Source organism: Melospiza melodia, chromosome 4 (genome assembly GCF_035770615.1).
Source record: "Melospiza melodia melodia isolate bMelMel2 chromosome 4, bMelMel2.pri, whole genome shotgun sequence".
NCBI lineage: Eukaryota > Metazoa > Chordata > Aves > Passeriformes > Passerellidae > Melospiza > Melospiza melodia.
In genome coordinates this window covers 21,477,853-21,500,484 of record NC_086197.1, presented here as the reverse complement: position 1 = coordinate 21,500,484, position 22,632 = coordinate 21,477,853, and the positions used below count along the sequence as shown (strand labels likewise).

At 47.4% G+C, this 22,632-nt stretch overlaps 2 protein-coding genes across 2 annotated transcripts; one reads left to right on the top strand and one right to left on the bottom strand.

Moving 5' to 3' along the window:
* Positions 1-4,505: 4,505 nt before the first annotated feature.
* LOC134417227 (lactosylceramide 4-alpha-galactosyltransferase-like) lies at positions 4,506-12,144 on the top strand. Its single transcript, XM_063154211.1, has 2 exons — positions 4,506-4,615; positions 6,538-12,144. The coding sequence occupies exon 2, from the start codon at positions 6,541-6,543 to the stop codon at positions 7,672-7,674; it is 1,134 nt and encodes a 377-aa protein (XP_063010281.1). The 5' UTR covers positions 4,506-4,615; positions 6,538-6,540; the 3' UTR covers positions 7,675-12,144.
* On the bottom strand, positions 11,514-21,566 carry LOC134417228 (poly(U)-specific endoribonuclease-A-like). The gene is made up of 7 exons (XM_063154212.1): positions 21,472-21,566; positions 16,379-16,478; positions 14,693-14,804; positions 12,962-13,083; positions 12,766-12,878; positions 12,191-12,344; positions 11,514-11,771 (listed from the first exon to the last, which is right to left on the bottom strand). The coding sequence occupies exons 1-7, from the start codon at positions 21,480-21,482 to the stop codon at positions 11,514-11,516; spliced, it is 870 nt and encodes a 289-aa protein (XP_063010282.1). The 5' UTR covers positions 21,483-21,566.
* Positions 21,567-22,632: the final 1,066 nt, after the last annotated feature.

The window sequence follows — 22,632 nt, the reverse complement described above, 5'->3', positions numbered from 1 at the left end:
CAGTGTGTTATAATAGCTGCTTTTAAACTTCCGGGTCCCTTGCCAGGTGTGCCTATACCTCTCTCCCTTCCCGTTTGCCCCCATGTTGAGTGTGTCCTGTCAATCAGGCTTAACATTCCAGCAAGGCGTTGTGTGGTTTGTCAAGTTCAAATGATGCCCCTCAGGCCTGGGGGTCATTGGCCTGTCTAGGTTTCCCTTGTCCCTTTAGACCCTGCCCCTTCCACCTGGTTGGGCTCACCTGTCCCCTCCCCTTCCCCTGTCCCTGAGCTTAAAAGGTAAATCGAGCCATGCGGTCGAGATTCTGTTGGAGCAGTTGCCTGCATTCAGACCTCTGTAACCATGGAATAAACCTCTGGATATAAAACCTCCAGCAGAATCCATCTCCTTTTCCTCTTCACCATCGCCTGACGCTTTTCTCCTGAGGTAAACGGAGTTCCTAACAAGACTGGACTTGTTCAGTGCCCAGCTGCAATGTCCAGCAAGCTAAAGGTATCTCTTGGGTGAGATAGCACCACAGTTGCCACCTTTGGCCCAGCAGCAAGGGTCAGACTGGCCCAGGCACAATCTAACGGGTAATATTTGGATTCATATTCCAATAGTCTCCAGGGACAAAAAATAAAAATTCTGAAGCACATGAAGGTTGGAAAAGACCTCCAAGATCAGGGAGTGCAACCTTCAATTCACTATCACCATACCCACAAACCTGTACCCCAAAGTGCCATGTGTTCTCATTTTTTGGAGCACTTCCAGGGATGCTGACTCCACCATTCCCCTGGGGAGCCTGTGGCACATGGTGCTTAGGCATTTTAAAATTTTTCCTCCTAGCCAAGCTGAACCTACTGTGGTGCACAGAGTGCTGCAGCCAGCTCTGGGATCCCAGCACAGGAAGGACAGGGTGCTGCTGGAGCCAGTGCACAGCAGGGACACCAAGGAGACCAGAGGGATGGAGCAGCTCTGCTGGGAGGAAAGGCTGAGGGAAGTGGGAATGTTCAGCCTGGAGCAGAGAAGGATTTGGGGTGACCTAATCAAGGCCCTCCACTGCCTGAAGGGAGCTTAAAGGAAAGATGCAGACTGACTCTTTACAAAGGCCTGCAGTGACAGGAAAAGGGGGAATGGCTTCACAGTAACAGAGAGCAGGTTATAGGTTGAATATACAGAAGAAATTTTTCCCTGTGAGGATGCTGAAACTCGGGCACAGGGTGCCCAGAGCAGCTGTGGCTGCCGCTGGGCCCCTGGAAGTGTCCAAGACCAGGCTGAATGGGGCTTTGAGCAACCTGAGATAGGGGGAGGTGTCCCTGTCCATGGAAGGAGGGGTAGAACAAGATGATCTTTAGCGTCCTGTCCATTCCAGACCATTCTATTCATTTCCCCTCATCCTGTCCCTTGTTCCCTGGGAGCAGAGCCTGGCCCCTAGCTGGCCGCACCCTCCTGTCAGGGAGGTGTGAAGAGCAATACAGCTCCCCTGAGCCTCCTCTTCCTCCAGGTTAAACACCCCCAGCTCCCTCAGCCGCTCCTCATCAGACTTGTGCTCCAGCCCCTTGCCCAGCTCCGTTCCCCCCTCTGGACACTCTCCGGCCCCTCAGTGTCCATCCTGCAGTGCCAGGCCCAGCACTGGACACAGCCCTTGGGGTGAGGCCTCCCCAGTGCCCACATGTGGCAGGGGCACAGTCACTGCCCTGCTCCTGCTGGCCACACCATTGCTGGCCCGGCCCAGCAGCCATTGGCCTTCTTGCACACCCGGGCACGCACTGTGGGCCAGCAGGCCCAGGCCCTTTCCTGCTGGGCTCTTCCCCAGCCTGGAGCTGCTGGGGCTTGTGACCCAGGGGCAGGACCTGGCACTTCAGATCTTGTTCATCCTCAAGGATATGAAAGGGGACTGGCTCTGACAGTGGGCCCTGGGGCACAGCACCAGTGACCCACGGCCAGCTGCATTAATTCCACTGCCACCCTCTGGTCCCAGCCATCCAAGCACTTCATTCCCAGCCAACAGGGAACCTGTTAAATCCATGGGCTGAGAGGACAATGCTCTCCAGGAGAGCGCTGTGGGAGCAGTGGTCAAAGGCTTTAGAAGGCCCCGGTACACAACATCCACAGCCTTTCCCCATCCATTGGCTGCTCATAGAAGGAGGTTGGGTCAGTCAAGCAGGACCTGCCTGAACTTGTGCTGGCTGGGCCTGATGCCCCAGTGGTGCCATTGCACTCCAGGTAATCTGGTCCATACCCTTCCCAGGCAACGAGGTTAGGCTGACAGGCCTCTGGTTCCCCCAGGTGTCCTTCCAAGCCTTCTCCAAGAGGGATGTCACATTGAACAACCTCCAGTCACCCAGGAGCTCTCCAGATCACCGAGACTGCTGATAAACAATGGAGACTGGAGCATTGTGGGCTGCTTCACCAGCTCCCAGCAGAAGGATGGCATCTGCCTAGACTTGTGCATGTCTGGGCAGCACAGCAGCTCACTGACAACTTCCTTCTGCAGAGTGGGGACATTGTTCAGCTCCCTGTTTCTGTCTTCTCCCTCATGGGGATTTGATATGCGGAGGCTAACTGGGCTTTTGGTTAAAGGCTGACGTCAAGAATGCATTGAGTGCCTCAGCCTTTTCCTCACCCCTGGAGGTTATGTTATGTTATGTTATGTTCCCACCCCAGCATGCAATAAAGGATGGAGAATCTCCTTGGCCTCTTTTTGGTATTAATGCATTTGGAAAAGCATTTCTTTCTTAACTTTTTTGCTGGTGGCCAGATTGACTTCTAGCTGAACTTTTACCTTTCTAGTTCTTCTCTCTGATTAACTTCCTGACATCCTTGTAGTCTTCCTGAGTTGCCTGACCCTTCTTCCTGAGCTGCTAAACTCTCTGTTCTTCCCTGAGCCCCAGTGGAAGCTTGCTGTTCATCCAAGCCAGTCTTCCCTGAACCAGCTTCCAGCACATTGCAATTGGCTCCTTCTCCACCTCTATGACCTACTTCCTAAGGAACCTCCACCTTCCTGGGCTCCCTGGCCCCTCAGGACTGCCTCCCAAGGGATTCTTTCATCCCATGGTCCAAACAGACCAAAGCCTGTCCTCCACTAATCCAAGGCAGTCGTTTTGCTGACCCCCTTCCTCCATCTTCCCTCCCTTCACCGAGAACTGAAATCAAATCGTGTCACGGTCACTGTACCCAAGATGGCCTCAGGCAACCTCACCTCCCCCCAGTGCTCCTCAGTTTGCAAACAGCAGATCCTCTGGGACACCTTCCCTGGTGGGCTCACCTGCCACCTGTGTCAGCAAGTTCTCTTCCACGTGCTCCAGGAACCTCCTGGAGTGTCTCCTGTCTGCTGGGTGGGATTCCAGCAGACCCCTGGTAAGTGAAGATGCCTCTGACGTTGTAGGCAGTCGATGATGTGGGGTCATCCATCTCCCCCTAATGCAAATCCTTGCCCACCACTCAGCACTGGTGGGACACACCTGGAGGGCGGGTTCAGGAATCCCAGGATGAGGGAGGCCCGTCCGTACTGGAGCAAATCTGGCAAAGGCCCACCAAGGCGAGAAGGGGCCTGGAGCACACATTGCATGAGGAGAGGCTGGGAGAGCTCTGCTGACTTGTCTTGGACTAGAGCAGGCTGGGCTGAGTGTTCAGGGTGTGAAACACCTGGCTGAAGGTGGGCAGGTGGGTGGGTGAAGGACACAAGTGAGACTCTCCTCTGTTCAATGCAGAGATGGCAGGAGACACAATGGGCACACCTTGTGGTGTGGCATGTTAGAATGAAAGGAAGGCTGGTGAATCACTGGATCAGGGAGCCCAGAGTGGTTGAGGAGTCCCTGGGCTGGGACGAGAGTTGTTGTGAGTCCATCCATGGTGCTGCCGTGCATGGAAGGATTTGGGGAGAGGAGAGGTGGTCTGGGACACTACAGAGCAGTATTTGTTTCAGGCAGCTGAGGAGGAACTGCAGCAGACCCTGAATTTAGTGGCTGTACTGATAAAGGAGGGATTTTATGAATGTGCCAGCAAGTCTCATGCAAGGGAAGGTGAGCCTCCCTTGATCACAGGGTCAAGGGGGAGCTGTCACAGAATGAGGGACACCTGAATTTGGCCAAGTCCTTCCCTGACATCCCTGCCATATGAGTATGCACTCCCTCATGAACGAGTAAAGCATTTGATGAAAAGAGTGTGTTTGCAAGGGGGCATGCTGTACTTGGGGCTTGGGGTGGGAGCAGGCAGCTCTGTGGAAGACTCAGCTCAGTAATTGTGGCAGCCCCAGCATCAGTGTGAGCACTGGGAAATTTTAGCAAAGGAGAAGAGAACAAACAAAACCCAAAATTTTTCCTGCCACAGACTAAAGTTCAAAGTGTAGTGACAATGAGGTCTGAATTTCCTCCTTTTTTAATGATTCCTTTATAACTAGATGGCTTTTTTGCTGCTCTACGTACATCCTTTTTTTGAGCTACTCACTGGACTGATGTCACATCCTTCATGTATATTGTTTTTCCACATATTCAGACTTTTTCCTCTTGCCACTTCCTTTCAGAAGGAGGAAGTGCCAGAACACAGAGTTGTATGGGCCCTCACAGACACCAACCTACTAAAAATCTTCTCCAGCTAAGCAGTGAATTCTGTGGCATCTTGAAAGCAGGGACAGGTGAGTAGAGTTTGCAATTTCTTTCCAATGGCACATGTGTATTCAGAGGAAGAGACAGAGCCAGGCTTCCTGTATTTGTTTTGTACATGAATTGAACTGGCTATTGCAGCATTGAAATTGTTGCCCTGTCTGCTCCAAAAGCAGAAATGTATTTTTAACTTTATAGAGATGTGACGGGAGTAAAGTTTGGCCCTTTCCTCAAAATGCGCCGACAAGCTCAAACCTTGCTTGCAGTTAGATGAACGGGGCGCATTCCTGCCCATCTACTGCACAGGAACTTCTCCCCAGGCCTGTGCCGCTCTCTCTTCCTATGCTTGCAAAGGAAAAATGTATTTACAAGGTTAACCCAGCAGTAGTGTGTGGAGGGTGGGAATGTTGAGGGGTCTGTATAAGGCAGGGTGGGCTGGCTTTGGCTGCCTGTAGCACTGGCAGCATATGGTGGCATTTCTGTGTGGGAGGAGAAAACTTTCTGGGGATCCAGAGCTCATCATTTGTGTCTCCTCTGTCCCCCTGTGCCTGGTGCAGAGTGATGGCTCCATGCTCTGACCTTTGGATGCCTCCCAGTGTGGCTGACAAATCCCTTCTGGCCAAAGGGCAAGCTCCGTACGTGAGCCCGGCACAGTGATCAAGGAGCAATGACAAATGGGACCGTGCCACCTGGGTGCTCTGTCGTGTTCCCTGCCACTTTGGTTACAGCTGTTGGACTAAAGCTTTTCCCGGTTCCTGAACCTTTCTGTCCTGCAGGGTAGGGCTCTGGAGATGGAGCTAAGGGAGGCAGGAGAAATGATGGAATGCTTTAGGGTGGAAGAGATCTTTGACTGCCTGCGTCCAACCTCAAAACCCGCTCTGCCATAACACCACTAAACCCAGTTCCTAAGTGCCACACCTATGTGTCTGTTAAATACCTCCAGGGACAGTGGCTCCACTGCTTTCTTGGGCAGCTTGTGCCAATGCCTGGGAACTCTTCCAGGGAGTAAAATTCTGAGTAATGTCCACTCTAACCTCCCTTGGACCCACTTGAGACCATTTCCATGGTCCTAAAAGCCACAGCCTTCCTCACAGCTTCTTCATGTGCTCTTGCCTGTTGACCTTTGGGGCCCTGTGGTGGGCACAGGAGGTGCTGCTTCTGCTGCACCTCGATTTCAGGAGAGGAAAGGGCAGCAATGATGATGCTGACGCTGAGGATGGAGCTAGACTGTCTTACCTGTTTGTTGCTGCCTTGTTAAAAATCTCTTCCACTCCAACCCTCCCTTTTGCCAGAAGAAGCAAGGAAGCTAAGGGCAGGAGAGAGGAGGGAATGTCTGTCCAAAAGCAGGATCCAGAGAGAGAACTGAGCAGGGCAGAGCCAGTGTGACCTGTGCAGGGTTGGGAAGCAGCCTTGGAACTCCCTTTCCAAAGGCACTTCTTGACCTTATTGTCTGCATCTGCCTCCTGAGCTGCCCTGCATCCATTCCTTTCCCACTCTCCATCCATCCTGCAAGGCTATGCTGCCATGGACAATGTGCCAGGCTCTCTGCAGGGGCAGCTGGTTGTTTTGCAAAGGCAGCAAGTGCCAGCTCAACAACTGGAAGGCTGAGACTTCTGTTTGGTTTGGGGGAAGGACACGTTGTGTGTCAGGAGAAAACAACTCTCCTCATGATAACCAGCTGTCAGTGGGCAGCAGTTCCACACAGTGTCTGCTGACAGGGCTCTAGGAATGGTCACAAGGAACATTGCTATTTCCTCCTGCCAGGGCTTTGCCTACGTGTCTCATGTCTTGTGTTGACAGAGACCTGAAGTTCTAGAGGGTGACAGATGGGTTCTCTAATGGTGTTCCCAGAGTTTGCTGTGCACTGCCATGAAGGTGGGACACACCTGAGAAGGAAGGCTCATACTCTGCTGCCTTGTCTGTCAGGTTTTTTCTCTTTTTTCCTTCCCTTCAGATCATGAAGGCTGTCTCGGGAGAGCAGGCTCTGGCTGGAGAGAGAAAGCTCAGGATGCCCAGCTGCATCCTAAAGCTGACCAGGGTGGTGCTGAGCCACAAGCCCTGTGCCCTTTTTACCCTCATCTTTGTGTTCGTAGCCCTTGCCTACCACAAGCTGTACTGGGGCATCGGGGAGGACCCAAAGAGCAGCAGCCCCACCTCCAGTTTGTCTGCTGAGATGAGCTGTGCTCACTATGTGCCTTCTGCCCTCGACATGGCTGGTGGGCCCTCTCCTTCCACAGGAAACGTGTTTTTTGTGGAGACCTCGGAGCAAACTGCCCCAAGTTACCTGTTCTCGTGCTCTGTGGAGTCAGCAGCCAGGACACACCCTGCATCAAGAGTCGTGGTGCTCATGAAAGGCTTGGCCAAAGAGAATGGCTCCTTGCCCAAGCACTGGGCTTTCTCCTTGCTCAGCTGCTTCCCCAACGTGGAAATCCTGCCCCTGGACTTGACAGAGCTCTTTTCTGGAACACCTCTGGCACAGTGGTTTCTGCAGCCTCAGCGGCAACAGGAGCCTCATTTTTTACATGTCCTCTCTGATGCCTGCAGGATTGTCCTCATGTGGAAATTTGGTGGCATCTACCTGGATACAGACTTCATTGTGCTTAAAAACTTACAGAACCTCACTAATGCCCTCGGCATTCAGGGTGACAGTGTACTGAATGGAGCCTTTCTGTCCTTTGAGGCCAAGCACAAATTCATGGAGCTTTGTATGCAGGACTTTGTGCAGAATTACAATGGCTGGGTCTGGGGGTACCAAGGCCCAGAGCTCCTAACTCGTGTCTTCAAGAAGTGGTGCTCCCTCGGGACTATCAAGAGCATGAGCTGCAAAGGTGTGAGTGCTCTTGCCCAAGAAATTGTTTATCCTATTCCCTGGCAGGACTGGGAGCAGTTGTTTGAGGCAGTGAGTGCCTTGGAGCTTCAGAAACTCCTTAAGAACACCTATGCAGTGCACATATGGAACAAACTGAGCCACGGGACCAAGTTAGAGATCCCCTCCCAGGCTCTGCTGGCTCAGCTCTATTCCCAGTTCTGCCCTGCCACCTACGCAAAGATGAAGCAGGACTCTGAAGAGTTGTCGAGGCGTGCAGTGTGACCTGGGGGCCCTTGGCTGCAGGGATATTCCCCAGCCTGAGGGAAACCGAGTGCCTTTGACCTTCCCCAGAGTGGCTTTCTACGCCCCAGAGCAGCTGTGTGACTGCTCTGTTGTTCTGTACCTGACATTGCTGATATCTGCCTCTGATCCCCTGTGTTTCAAATTTACAGCAGAACCTGACTGCAGCCTCTCTTGCTGTCCTATATGAGACCTGTTGCTGCAGGGAAGGTTGTACTCCTTCAGCAGCATCTCTCAGCTGGTCCATTCTTGGTGTTCTCCAATGGCTCCTCCTCTGAATCCCAGCCTGAGCAGCCCCTTGTGATGTTTCAACAGCTATAGAAACCCCTTGCTCTCTGTTCATTTGAAATTTTCACAGAATATTCTGTGTTGGAATGAACCCACAGCCATCTTGGGTCTAACGCCTGGCCAGTCCAACAATCAGGCCCTGCGCCTGAGAGCGTCATCCTTGGTGCCATGACCATTCCTGGGGAGCCTGTTCAGTGCCCCAGCACCCTCTGGGGAAGAACCTTTCCCTGATATCCACCCTGACCCTCCCTGACAGAGCTCCAGCCATTTCCTGGGTCCTGTCCCTGGTCACACAGAGCAGAGAGCAGGGCCTGCCCCTCCTCTTCCCCTCATGAGGAAGCTGCAGAACTGCTGTGAGCTCTGACCTCAGTCTGCTCTTCTCCAGCTGAACAGACCAGTGCCCTCAGCTGCTCCTTGTATGGCTTTCTCATCAGGCCTTTCACCATCTTCAAAACCCTACTTTATACACTCTCAAGCAGCTTCAGAGCTTTGTTATATTGTGGCACCCAAAACTACACACAATATTCAAGGTGAGGCTGCCCCAGCCCAGAGCAGAGTGGGACAATCCCCTCCCTGGCCTGGCCTGGCCCTGCCAGCAATGCTGGGCCCGGTGACCCAGGACAGGGCTGTCCCTCCTAGCTGCCAGGGCACTGCTGGCTCATGTCCAACCGGCCATCAACCCCTGTTGTATTGCACTAAATAGTTTATTTAATTGTTGTTTTGCACTGGGTCGGTGTTTTGCACTGAAGAGTATGTTGTTATCCTCATGGGATTCCTCTCTTATATCACACAATCTTCCCCTCCATCCCACCCTGGTGGAGGCCTCTCCCCAGGTTACCACCTCCCCTGGTCCCTCCCATCACTTGTATCCCATTGGCTGTGTTCCCTCTTCTCCACCCCCTTCCCCAGGGTTTAAAATCCCTGTTATCAGACAATTGATCGCTTTTTCCTCTGGTCCTCTTGCCCTCCGTTGGACCCTCTGGAGTAATTCCACAATAAAGCTGTGGGATTTTTGGTCCCGAGGAGAAGAGCACCTCAAGTCTTTCACTTTTGTCCTTGTAAGGCTGCGAGGGGCCAGGGTCCAAACCTAGTGAGATGGGACCCAAAAGGCCCCGAGAGATGAGCTTTACAAACCCCTAGGTCCCTTTCCACAACACTGCTCTCCAGCCTCTCATTCCCAGTCTGTCTGTACATTCAGGTTTGTCCCAGCCCAGATGCAGAACCCAGCCCTTGCCTTTGTTTACTTCACACAACTGGTGACCAGGGCTCTCTGCAGAGCCTCTTCGCCCTTGAGGGAGTCAGCAGCTTCTCCCAGTTTTGTATTATCTGCAAGCTTACTTAGTGTCCCTTTCTGTCCTGCATTCCCACTTTTTATGAGGATTTTTAAGAGAACGGGGCCTATGACAATGCCCTGTGGAACCCCACAAGTGATAGGCTGCCAGTCAGCTGTCACCCAGGTAATGTCATTCTTTGTGCTTGACCCATGAGCAAGTTGCTCAGCCATCACATGATGTGTTTATCCAGCTGTGGGCTGCACACTGAGATAGATTATATCCAAAAAAATTACATCTACTGATGTTTTTGGATCAACTGGGTGGGTTACCTTAGCATAAAAGGAAATTAATTTTGAAAAGCAGGACTTTCCTCATGTATTAGCTGTGACCAATGACTGTGTTGTCCTTCAGGTGTTTTTCAATACCTCCCAGAATAATGATCACCATCTCCATAATTTTACCAGGCAGTGGAGTGAGACTGACAGGCCTGTAGCTTCCAGGGTCATCCTTCTTGCCCTCTTTGAAAACTGGGACCTCTCCAGTTCTCAAGACTGTTCAAAAATTATCAAGAGATGCCTCGTGATGATATCAGCCAGGTCTTTATGTATTCTCACATTAATCCTGTCATACCCCATAGACCTACAGGGATCCAGCTGGAGCAGCTGATCCCTCACACCTTCACAGTTAACTCAGAGTTTACCATTCTCATAGTCACAGTCCTCCAGCTCCGGGTGCTGGGACCTCCTTAGTCCATCATCAGTGTTGAAGACAGAGGCAAAGAAAGCCTTAAACATCTCTACCTTGTCCATGGCCCTGTTTGTGAGGTGACCATCCTCATCCTGTAACGGGCTGATGTCCTTTCACTACTGCCTTTTGCCATTAATGTATTTTAAACCCTCTTTTTATTGTCCCCCACATTTCTGGTGGCTTCAACTGCAGTGGAGCTTTGGCCACACAAGTTCTCCCCCTACAGCGGTAAGCAGCATCTCCGTACTCCTCCCACGTCACCTGACCTTGCTTCCACTGGACATACCCCTTCCTTTTTTATGTTATCTCTAAAAGAAGATTCCTGTTCAGCCAAGGTGGCCTTCTGCCTCATCTGCTTGATTTCCAATTTTTAGGAATTGCCTGTTCCTGTGTCCTCAGGAGCTGGTGCTTAAAAAGTGACCGCAGCACTGATGGACCCCAGGACCTTCAAAAGCATTTTCCCAGGTGTGTTGGTTCTCAAATCACTTCTCAAATCTCAAAATCTCAAATTCTGAGGAAAAAAAACAAACCCTCAATTTTTTTTCTCAAAATCTGAAATTCAAGATTTCAAAAATCTCAAATTGATGAACCAAAACCACTACACCAGGGGACTTTACTTACTGGTTCCCTAAGCAGCCTGAAGTCACTTCTTCCCATGTCCAGGGTTGAAGTTTTGTTGGCACTTTTCCTCCTGTTGCCAGATATTTTAAACTCGATGGCTTCATGGCCACTGTGGCCAAGACAGCCACCAATCTCCACTCAAGAGGATCACAAGATCCTCTCTGTTGACAAGCAGCAAAGCAAGGAGGGAGGGCATCTTTCTGAGTCAGCCCTCTTAGGACCTGTAGCATGAAGTTGTCATCCACGTGATTCAGGAACACATAGGGAGTATACGAAAATTGTGTTAAAGAAACAGATGGTCATCAGATCCATTTTAAGGCCTGCTATGGATCTCATGACCATCTCCTCACCTAAATGTGTTCCCTGTGTGTCCAGGTCATTGTATTGTAATAATGTATTTGAAATTAACCTCTTATGGAATGAGAAGAGAAGATTAAAACATCCTGGAGTTCTGCCTGTGCCCAAATCAAAGCTTCTGTCTGGAAGGTAAAGTGTAAGCAATGTGTGGTTATTGCATTTTTAGATATGCAGGGACTAAAAACTAAGAGAAATATGTATATCAATTTTAATAGAACCTTTTCCTAAATGCCATTATTTGCTGAAAAGTACAGTACTATCATGCAGAAGGGAAGACTGATGTAATTTAGATGTAAATTTAATGTGAGCAGGAGTATGTTTCATGGTTTCTCAGACAGTGTCACAACACACTACTGATTAAACATTCCATTGCAGACCAAAAGAGACGGAGTCATCAATTTTTACTTGAAATGAGTTGTATAAAACAACATATTAACTTTGCTCTCTGGTCCTGTCCATCCCCCATCCATTCCTCCTGTCTCAACCACTCCTCCTTTCCCTCAATTTGAAAAAAGAAGTTTCCTGCTCACTCCACTAATCTTCACTAGTGGTGCTGAGCAGCACTGGATATGCTGTTCCAATGTGGTGCCCATGGCGCCAGACAACCATCTGTAGCTCGTACTCATCTATCTTCACTGTTTCACGTGTGACTCTTTCTTCAGACAGCAGGAAAATGACTGTATAAAGGGCAAATTCAAACTCCGGGCTGACACCAATAAAGGTGCTTCCGACTGGCTTGACTGAGCCCTTCCAGCTGAACTGGATGCTCAAAACTTGGTCATCTTTATCAGGCTGAAAGCATAAATGAAACAACAGAATTATCTCCAACACAGCTGTGACTGGACAGATAGAATTTCTGATTCTAGATTTCTGAGAGCTTTGTAAGACTTAGTCATCCTTGGTGTGCCTGGGTGCTCTAGATGGGCACAATCTTTTCTCTGACCTCTGGAGCATACATTTATCCCAACTAAGCCTCAGCAGTGTTGCGATTCTGTAAACACTAGCACTACTTTTTAAAATAGTTTTCACAAAAAAAGAAGCTGGAAGACATATAATTGTTCATTCTTCTTATACACAGTTACATACTGGATATACTTATTGTTGTTCAAAACACTGAGCCTATGTCTGCATTATTACACTTGTTTCATTACAACTTTTATCTCTGGATCCATTTGTTTTACTTGCAAAGGCCCCCAAAGGCTTGTTCTTACCCTGGTTTTGTTCTTCCGAGCTACATATCCCTTGTAATCAATCTGGTTGCGCTTTTCCTGAAGGTAAAATTGCACCCAGTTGTGCAAACCCAAGATCTCTTTACCATGCCTTGTTTCTCCAACAAAAACATGTTCAAAACCACAAGAATCAGGTCTGTAATGAAGAAGAAAAAAATAGTATACTTTTTAGTATATAGGTATTTTATATGCTTCATAGAGCCATAGAATGGTTTGATTTGGAAGGGATGTTAAAGGCCATCTTATTCCAACCCCCTGCCATGGGCAGGGACACCTGCCACTATCCCAGGTTGCTCAAAGCCCCATCCAGCCTGGCCTTGGACATGTCCAGTGATCCAGAGGCAGCCACAGCTTCTCTGGGCAACCTGTGCCAGAGCCTCACCATCCTCACAGGGAAGAATTTCTTCCTCATATCCAATCTAAACGCACTCTCTGTCATGCTGAAGCTATTCTGAAGCTGGCTTGCAGTTCTATATGTAGCAGATGGCACTCAAGCTTACATTTACCTAAATCAGAATAGCAGAGAGATTATCAGTGCCCACAACCATCCAACATACCTGTCTCCTTCTTTCCTGGCATTGAGCTGGAACCAGATGTCATAAAGCTGATGTTTGAAATCTGCAAGGTTTGGCCTTGCTAGGTTTTTTTTCAGCAGATAGTCATGAGCTAGCTGAAGGGTAGAAAAGCAAGATATATATACAGTTTACTTTTTAATCAGTGTTTTCAGTGACAAAAAAGATCTGTGTTACTCACTCTCATGACTTGTGTTGCTAAGATAGCATCAAGGAAATGGTTGTTTTCAACTATTTCTTCTGGAGTCACTACTTCTGCTACACCGGTTGATGTCTCATAGTTGTCCAATAAGGAAATAAAGGCTGCAGAAAAAGGGTAACTTTCAGTCTGCTCATATGCCTGATCCAGACATTAGAGTGCCATCATAAAAAGCCACCAGAGAATATGCCTTTTCAGCCCTTAGAGAAGACCATTCCTTTATATGTCAGATTCTACTCCCAGGTATACTGTTAAGTTTAGGCATCAAGGTGACTCAAGGCCAGATCACTGCTGTACTTTTTATAGATCTTTTTAAAGATAAACAGCTACTGAGCTTCCTTATGGAGCCAAGGGCTGAAATAATAATGACCTACCAAAACAAATCACATCTGCCCACCACAATTATAGACACAAGCTTAGGACCATGAGCTATGCTGGCACAAGATTTTGTGTGCATTATTTCAGTAGAGGAATAATAGAGCATAAACCAATAATAGATGTCTTGAGCTTGATAAAAATTAGGGAAGGAAACATACATCCATAGACATGGCTGAAGTGTAGCCCCCAACAGAAATGCAAGACCTAGCTGTGGGTCTGGTACTACCTGAAAGGGCTTGGAAGTTGTGAGTAAGGGAGCAAAGATGAATTTGGTGTCTTTTTCAGTGCATAGAATCATAGAATGGTTTGGGTTGGAAGAGACCTTAAAGATCATCCAGTTCAAACTCCCTGCCATGGTCAGGAACACCTTCCACTATCCCAGGTTGCTCAGAGCCCTGTCCAGCCTGGCCTTGGACACTGCCAGGGCTGGGGCAGCCGCAGCTGCTCTGGACAAACTGTTCACCATTATGTCCCAACTGCCCTCATAGGAAAGAATTTCTTTCTAAATTCTAATCTAAACTTCCTCTCTGTCAGTGTGAAGCCATTCCCCCTTGTCCTGTCACTCCAGGCCCTTGTCCAGAGTCTCTCTCCATCTTTCCTGTGGGCTCCCTTCAGGCACTGCAAGGCCACAGTGAGGTCACCCCAAAGCCTTCTCCTCTCCAGGCTGCACAATCCCAATTCCCTCAGCCTTTCCTCCCAGCAGAGCTGCTCCATCCCTCTGCTCCCCTTGGTGTCCCTGCTCTGGCCTGGCTCCAGCAGCTCCCTGTCCTTGCTGTGCTGGGCCCAGGGCTGGATGCAGCCCTGCAGGGGGCTCAGCAGAGAGGGGCACAGGGGCAGAATCCCCCCTGCCCTGCTGCCCTGGGGCTCTGGGTGCAGCCCAGCACAGGGGGGCTCTGGGTTGGGGCAGGGCCAGCTCTCACCCACAGCAGCCCCAGGTCCTTCAGCCAGGGCTGCTCCCTCTGCTCATCCCCAGCCTGGATTGATCCCAGGGGCTCTTCTGACCCAGGTGCAGCACCAACACTTGGTCTTGTTGAACCCTGTGAGATTCCCTTGGGCCACTTCTGGAGCTGGTAAGTGTCTCATCCCTTTTACTTTGTAGTGGAAAGAGAGAGAGAATTCAGATTTTGCCTGGGGCACAAAAGGATCCTCCTCCCGAGGCTCAGGTACAGGTAATCTCCAAGCAACTGTTACAAAAACTCCCTTCAAATGACCTGCAGTCTGATGATCCTCACCGCCGTCCAGATTATATACAATGTTATATTTTAGGCAAACACGTCAAATACAGCACAGATTTTTTTATATCACATCCACCATTAACAAAAGAACACGTCTCACTTGCAAAAGTTTTTATGCTCCTCAGGCGTTCTTCATTTACATTGTGAAACAGATGTCTGGCTGCGTTGTCCTGGACAGCCCTGTCCCCTTGCTGTGCTGGACCTGCTTTTCCCTAGCAAAAATGGAGGAAAATAAGGAGTAAGATGTCCTTAGAGGAAACAGTGCCTGCCTTTGTGATAATCAAACCAAACCCCATAATGCCATCAGCATTCTTTGCTAGGAATTGTCTTCCTGTGAAATGAGAGACAATATTACAGAACTGCCAGCATAAAGAAAAAAGATAACCTCTGACATCTGTAAGAGCCTGAAATTTCAGTTTCCTCAGAGATGATCGTAATGGCCCATGTGATAGTTCAGTTCTGCTCAGTAACCAGCTGTGCTATTATACTATATAAATCACAAATGGTAAACAGAAATAATGTAGAGCAAGTAATGTGGTCCCTCCCACCACAAATAAATAACAAGGAGATTTGGTTGCCTTCTGTCTCTGCAATTTTAAGGAGGCTTTCCCGATAATTTTCAAATTTCTATTTCATAAAGGGCTTTCTGAAGGAAAGAAGATAGTAGATGAGTAGCAGCTTGTTAACACAGGCAAGAGGTACTAGAGCCTTGTTCTGACAAATGGAGAAACCATGTGGCAGAAGTTTTGCCCACACACAATTTGGCTTGAGGTAGGTACCACTATTTCAAGTTTATCAGCAACAGGAAATTATCTGTTACAATATGAAGCAACATTGGAATAAAGTGTTTGAGTAACATTGGAATAAAGCATTTGAGTAATATCAGAATAAAGTGAGTTCTTGTGTGAGTAGAAAATTGGATTGTGAATATTCTGGCCTATTGCAATTTGTGGCCAAAACACATGGTCATGTTTGCACTGCACTCAGCTAGCAAGGAGTGAAATGGCTGCTTATGAAATCTCTCACTCCTCTCTCACATTTCCCTGGGACTGGAAGCAACAGTCCTGAAATCTTCACCCACTCCTCTCTGCTACTCCCTGCTCTCCCAGAGAAACCCAGGAATTTCTCAAATTCCTCCCTTATTCCCCTAAGAATGACTTGGGACCTATCTCCCTTTCTCCCTCACTGCAAGTCACCCACACCCCACACACAAGCTGTCATTCACACACTGAAACGCACAGGGTGGAGCAGAACATCTCTAGTGCTGTTCAAATTGTGGTTAACACTGAATTCAGACTATTTCTCAGGGAGTCATCTTTTTGGGTCTTGAAAGCCTCCAAAAATGGAGATTTCACAGCTTCTCTGAGCATCCTGTTCCTTTGTTTTTGTTGAATTTCATGATGTTCCTTTCACTAGCATATTCCGCCAGCCTGCCTATGTCCAGTGGAAGAGAAGCCCTGCATCTGAGCATACCAATTTCATCACCACAGTTTGCTGTCATCTGCAAAACTGGAAGGGCTACACGCTAGTTGTTCCTCCTCCAGCTCACAGATAGAGAGATGAAATAATACAGGACCCAAGACAGACACCTGAAAGACTCCACTTGTAACCAAGGTCCAGGTAAGTGTGAACCATTTGTGTTCTCTGTATTGTTCCCTCTCCTAAGGCATGCTTTCCCCACTGGACATGACAAAGCACAGGCAACTCTTTAAGCAAAAGGCACTTTTGCAGGCACCTTTTCCTGCAGCACCACACTGACCTTAATCCTGACTTGGCAATTGGTTACCTGCACGTCAATTGTGTAGTCTCTCCCAGGCCTAAGGCGGTGAACATCTGCATCCCACATCTCATTGAAAAGCTTAGAAAGTTCATGATTTAAGGCCTTCCTGCCAAGAAATACAGAGGAATGCATGTAAGGCAGGAAAAAAGGCACGTGCTGTTATTTCTGCAAGTCACTTGTAGAGTCTTCTAATGCCTCTCCATGTTCTGGATATCATCCTGGCATCAAGTTTCTCTTTCTCCCCACATGTTCCTGTCAGTGCCACTGTGAAACCCACAATACTTATGGTCCACGTTCCTTTTTAAAGAATGCAGGTAACCTGTAAGGAAACCTGAGTCTTCCCTTAGACTCAGACAACAAAGTTCTTGTTGATAAGTTCCTGTGGTTTCCCATGCAATGAAACAAAAAGGAAGATGGTAGTGTTTCATTCCCGAGGATTCTGTGCACAAACCAGAGGCAAGCAGGAGATTGTTCCCAGGATGCAGCAACACTGCCAACAGAACAGGAAGCAAAAAATTCCTCCTATGATGCTTTTCTCACAGCAATCTTATAAACTCTTCCCTTCTTCCTTCAAGCAAGATTCCACACAAAATGTTTTCTTTTGCCATGGGATTATCCCAGCATAAAGGTAGCGGTGACAAAGGGTAAGTAAGGCTCTAAACGCCATGTCTGCATACAATAAAAATCCCTCATGTACTTATCACTGATGCACATACCTACCCCAGCTTCTCCTTCCCTAATTTTTAATGGAGTCTTGTCCAGCATAATAGCGTACAGTTTTCAGAAGTCTGTCTATTCATCTATCAACAAAATTTAGGTAGGGTTGTGTGTTGGTTTGTCATGGCCTGGTTTTTGGCAGCTGGGGAGGGCACAGAGGTGGCTGCTGTGAGAAGCTGCTGGGAGCTTCCACTGTGTCCAGCAGTCAATGCCTGGTGGCTCTGAAGGTGGACATGCTGCTGGCCAAGGCTGGGCCAGTTAGAGGTGATGGTAAGGCCTCTGTCATAACAGATTCAGGAAGAAAATCAGCACAAATTAGGCACAGCTCTATTCCTAGCCAGAGAAGAGGAGGAAGTGAGCATATGTGAGGGAAACAGGATGGTGACCCAAGGTCAGTGCAGAAGCAGGGGAGGAGGTTCTCCAGGCACCAGAGCTGAGGTTCTTCTGCAGGCTGTGGTGAGACCATGGTGAAGCAGCTGTGCCCATGGGGATCCATGGGGAATGCAGAGATCCACCCACAGCCTGTGGGGAAGGTGCCCATGCTGGAGCAGGTGGATACCTGGAGGAGGCCATGATCCAGTGGAAGACCACTGGAGAGAGGGGGCCCTTGATCCTAAGCTGTCCTTGGAGGACTGCACCCCGTGGAGAGAGAGACCCACATTGCAGCAGTTTTGGGAGGACTGCTGCTCGTGAGATTTGGACCCACACTGAGACAGACAGTTCACTGAGAACTGTCTCCTGTGGGAAGGAACCCCACAGTCTCACAGGGGAAGGGCTCCTTTTCCTGAGCAGCAGCAGAAGATCTTGGGTGATAAACTAACAAAAAACCCCCATGGCCTGTCTCCCTGCACTGTTGGTGGGAAGGAGGGAGGGGCTTGGGGTAAAAATGTGTTTTAATGGCTTATTTTGCTTCTCATTCTCTTCTTCTGACTCTGTTAGTAATAAATTCACTTTGTATTTCTAAGCTGAGCCTGTTTTGGCCTTGGGAGTGTTTTCTCACAGTTCCTATCTCAACTCATGAACCCTTTGTTCATTTTTTTCTCTCCTCTGCCTAGCTGTGGTAGGAGAGGGTGAGGGAATGATTCTTGTGGGTGCCTGGTATTTGGCCAATGTCAAACCATGACAGGTTGTTACTGTGATGAAGTGCCCAGAGGTAGCTTCAGTTTCAAGTACATTATGTTCACACTAAGAGGGGATCAGGACAACAGAGTGGAGAAAAAGAGAGGTGGCTTAATCTTTAATTAACTGACAGGGGAATCAATCAGTTACAAACCAACACATGCATCAAACCCAGAGAAGAACCGCTTGATCATTTTGAATTCTCCTCCAAAAGAGATGTCTTCTAGAAAAGAAGAAAAGTACAGAAATCTGTCAACAATTGGTATTTCTTTCAAAAAGCTCTTGGAGCAACCTGCCATGATTTTAACAACTGGCTTTCCCAGACTGAACCAAGGCACTTTCAAGCCCAGCTCTGAACCGCTGATTAGTGTTAAGCCTTCTCCTTCTGTTCTGCTAAGGATAGAGATAACTTGCTGCATCCTCCTGCCAGTGGCAAATTCCATGCTCTCCAGCAGGAAGAGCAAACAAAGATTGTGGCAAAGGCATAAGGGCAGGGCAGATAACCATAATTACAGCAGCTGCCACACCTCAGCCTGCCTGCAGCTGTGGATCTGAGCCACTGTGCTCCTGAGCGGTGCTGGAGGCACAGTCCATTTTCCCTTGGGTTCTCTGGTACTTTGGGATAGCTGTGGATGGGAAATCTAAAAGATCACTTGAATTTTTAACTGGGCTTGAACACGTGTCAATACCTGGAGAAAGGAAAAAGATGAAAAAATCTAGTGTTTGGTAGCCAAAGGACATGTTCATTGCCTGGATAAACAGGAATGTGAAGGAAGAGTTGTGCTGGGAACAGGTACTTGCATGGATCTCACAGTGGAGAAGAAGGAGGCTGTCACAGAGGAGCTTCATTCAGCCTTTGCCCAAAACCCAGGCTCTGCTTGTGCAGTCAGTGGGGCACTGTCAGCAAACAAGGCCCTTGCTCAGTGTCCCAGGGAGCTGCCTCAGCAGCCACCAACAGCAGCAGTTTTATTTATTTCCTGCCATGGTTCCATATTCTTTCTGGAGCCTTACAAAGAGCAAGCCCTTTTTGAAAGAGCCTACAAACCAACACCAAACAGAAAACTGCTCACTTCAGCAGCTCAGCTGAAAGCCCAGGGACAGGACTGGTGAGCTCACAGAACAGTACTGGAGATGTTTTTCAAACTTCAAGCCTTTACCTTGGACTGCCCTAATTTTATTGGATCACTTTTGTGCTGTATTCTGGACCCTCCTGCTGCCTGCTCCTCTGTACCAACTTATCCTGTTTGAGAACCATCATATTATGTTTAATAGAGCTTCTACTTTGGAAGGGATTACTGCTGGTGAAGAGGAGTCTGCTGCCTGCTGAACATCCAAGGTATGTGGAGCATTAGAGAGGGTGTCACTTGGGTTTTATTATAATATTTTGTTTCTCAGATACATATTTTATATACATATCTTTTACTATGTGTATATTTTAGTAACAGTCACCTATCTAGGAGAGATCTATCATCTCTTTAATGCCCACTTGCTCTCAGTCTGCTCTTAGCAGATTTGTCCTGTGTTTATAAAGCAGTTTGATCTTCCTCCTTTAGAAATATTATGAAATATCACATGAGCTCAAGGTGTCTATTCAGGAGAGGGTTACAATAAGAGTGTACCTACAGATTTCAATCCTTATTTTTGTTCTATAAATATACTTCTCCTACTAGCATTTCTCCATTCAGGAAACTTGTCCCAAAATTGAAATCACTAAATTTTACAATATAAAAGTCTCTACTGTCCTTTATCTCTGCTAGATACTACCACAATATCATCATGGATTTTTCCTCTCCTTTTTGTTGTCCCTTTAGTTTCCAAACAGAGAGAGCACCTGTTTATGCTGTAACTGAAGACTGAAAAAATATACCCTTGCCAAAGCAAAAAACTTGTCTAGCAACTTATACAGTCACCTTGTAAAACTCTTTCTGGATGGTATCTCTTTTAAAAGGGCCATAAACTTAGCTTACACATGCAAGGTGAGACAGCTTAAATGAGAAGATGCCCAACACCTTCATGCAAATCCGTGACACACCAGCATGTAAGTACGGTTGTTCTGGAAAATGGTATTGCATATTTTCTCCCTGGTTTTCAACACAATGGCATGGGTGACTCAAACCAGAGATTTTTATCATCAGTTCTCAATCTTTTCCCTGTGTGAAAGCTCTGAGTTGTTAGATTTATGCTTGCACATAGAGTTAATTATTTCTGTGCAAGAAGTCTGGCCAGTTGGATTTTGTCCAGTTGGAGCCTTGCTTGGATGTGCTCACATGAGCAAAGCACCACCCCAGTAACAACACTCAGTCTGCACTTTTAAGAGCTGAGAAAACCTGGGAGAGGCTCTTTGCAATAGCAATTGATGCACCAGCAGTGTGTTTAGAGCCAAAGAATCTAGCATCTCCATTTTCTTCTTATTCTACCCAAAACAATGCTCCAAGAACAAGACGTTATTACTATAAATCAGAAATTATTCAAGACATGAAAAGAATTAAAGGTCAGTAGCAAATAATGTGAGAAAGTCAACACTGTTAGAGCAAGAAGAACAGGTATTGCAAATGGGTGACATGAAGCCCTGCAAATAAGGTTTGATTGTGCACCTTCTCCAAAGTAAATTTACTTTCAGAGATCCTTTCAACAATATGCAATTTTATACAGCCCTTAACCTTTATATAGAGAAGAAAGGGATTTGGAACACCTGATGAGCAGCTATTTACAAGAAGTTTCCAACAATTTAAAAAACTTAGTTCAAATGTTTGAAATACATGCAACAGAAGACAGAAACAATTTATGACAAACAGAAGATAGAAACAAATCTCTAGATTTTCATCTTATGCCAGTGTCTATGTCTTCTATTTGAGTCCAGTGATTTTTATTTATTTTTTTTTAAGTAAAGCCGATATTTCAAATACCTGAAAACATAAGGCAGGTTTTGTATGTGGAAAGGGAAAGGCAATGTCAAGGGGCAAACATGAGAGTGGAACAGTCTGCCAAGGTCCTGGGCAGGCAACTGATGTCTGAAGAACTGATTCTGAGTTATCAGCTATATTTAAGCACAATCTGATTTTACCATCACCTTTATTTTAAGCTAGTGGTTCAGTAACCTCACCGATGTTGTACACTGCAGTGAGTCAGTAAAATAGAATAGAAAGAGGAAGAGGGTTCTTGCTGTGCTGCATGTCATGTAATATTCACCCTTGCACAGAAAAAATATATCCCATCCCCCCTAGCCTGCCTGTTAGAGGAGAATCAGTATGATTGTCTCTTACCCACTTGCCATGCTGGGAAGAAGTTTTTCTCTTGGGAAATACTCTGAGCAGGGAGAAGGCAGCCAGAAGCTCAGCAATCCTCCCGCAGTCCAAGGCACGAGCTGTGCTCCCCTCCCACTCCTCTGCCCTCTGAGGACTGTCACTCAGCCTGGCAGGAAGGCACAGGAGAGGCAGGAGGTGCCAGTTCCCACAAGAGTCTGAGGATGGCACCAGAACTCACACTGCTCTCGGGGCAGGAACACTCGCACCAGGAAGTCAGAGGCACCTGTAGCAGGCTCCTGCCTCACCTTCTCTTGCATCATGGATTATTTGCCAAATGGATTTTATGTCTCTGGAGGAAGTTTTAGCCCAGAAAGGAGCAGTGCAAGTGTGAAAGCCTTGAAATGGATGGGACATTCTAGTCCTGTTATTCTGTATCCAGTTATTATTTGACAGTAGAAGGGAAGATGATAATTAATCTGAGATAAAAAAAAAAATCAAAGGTGGTGAAGGAGCAGATCAAAACTCCAACAAATGCATCTCTATTTACAGCTGAAACTGCTATGTGTGATCTTATTAATATTAGGAGATGATATAAGAAGGAAATGTTTTAGAAACAGAACTTTGCATGTGCCACTGGAAGCTAGTAGTGGCAGGTACTGATTCCTGTCCTGGGAAGCTTGCATTTATGATGTGCCTAAATCAACCCTGAGATGGTTTGAAGCTTATTGTTGTTTGGTTGGTACTTGTGACATCTTCTTCTTCATCATAATAAATTTCTGAAAAGCATAGCTTTAGGTCTAAACTAGATATATGTATATAGAGAAGCCAGAATGGCTTGATGCTAGCTACCAGTCATACAAGTGGTTCTGCACCTCTGGTCCATGAACCCCTTCAAAGAATCAATTTAGGGCCAAATAAAGCCCCTGGTGATGAAGACACACAAAATTGCATAGGGAACAAGACATGCAGCCCACTTAAAACACTTAAAAGTGAAGCTTCCTTCTGACACTGGTAGGGGAAATTAAAGTATCTCAAAACTGAATATCCTTAATTTTAACAGAAATTTTTTTACCATCTTTGGTTAGTATTTATTGCAGTTCAGGATAAACAAGGTAAATGACAAAAATCCAGTGTCCTGGATTTGTCAACTGCACCAGTTTATCAACTGAATGCAGGAAA

Bases quoted from the DNA above. Each gene is read 5' to 3' on its own strand.
- LOC134417227 (XM_063154211.1), top strand. From the start codon at position 6,541: ATGAAGGCTGTCTCGGGAGAGCAGGCTCTGGCTGGAGAGAGAAAGCTC.
- LOC134417228 (XM_063154212.1), bottom strand. The intron at 12,879-12,961 runs GTGAGTAACACA...TCTACCCTTCAG, and splicing joins TAGCAACACAAGTCATGAGA to CTAGCTCATGACTATCTGCT. The intron at 11,772-12,190 runs GTAAGAACAAGC...TTATGCTTTCAG, and splicing joins CTCGGAAGAACAAAACCAGG to CCTGATAAAGATGACCAAGT.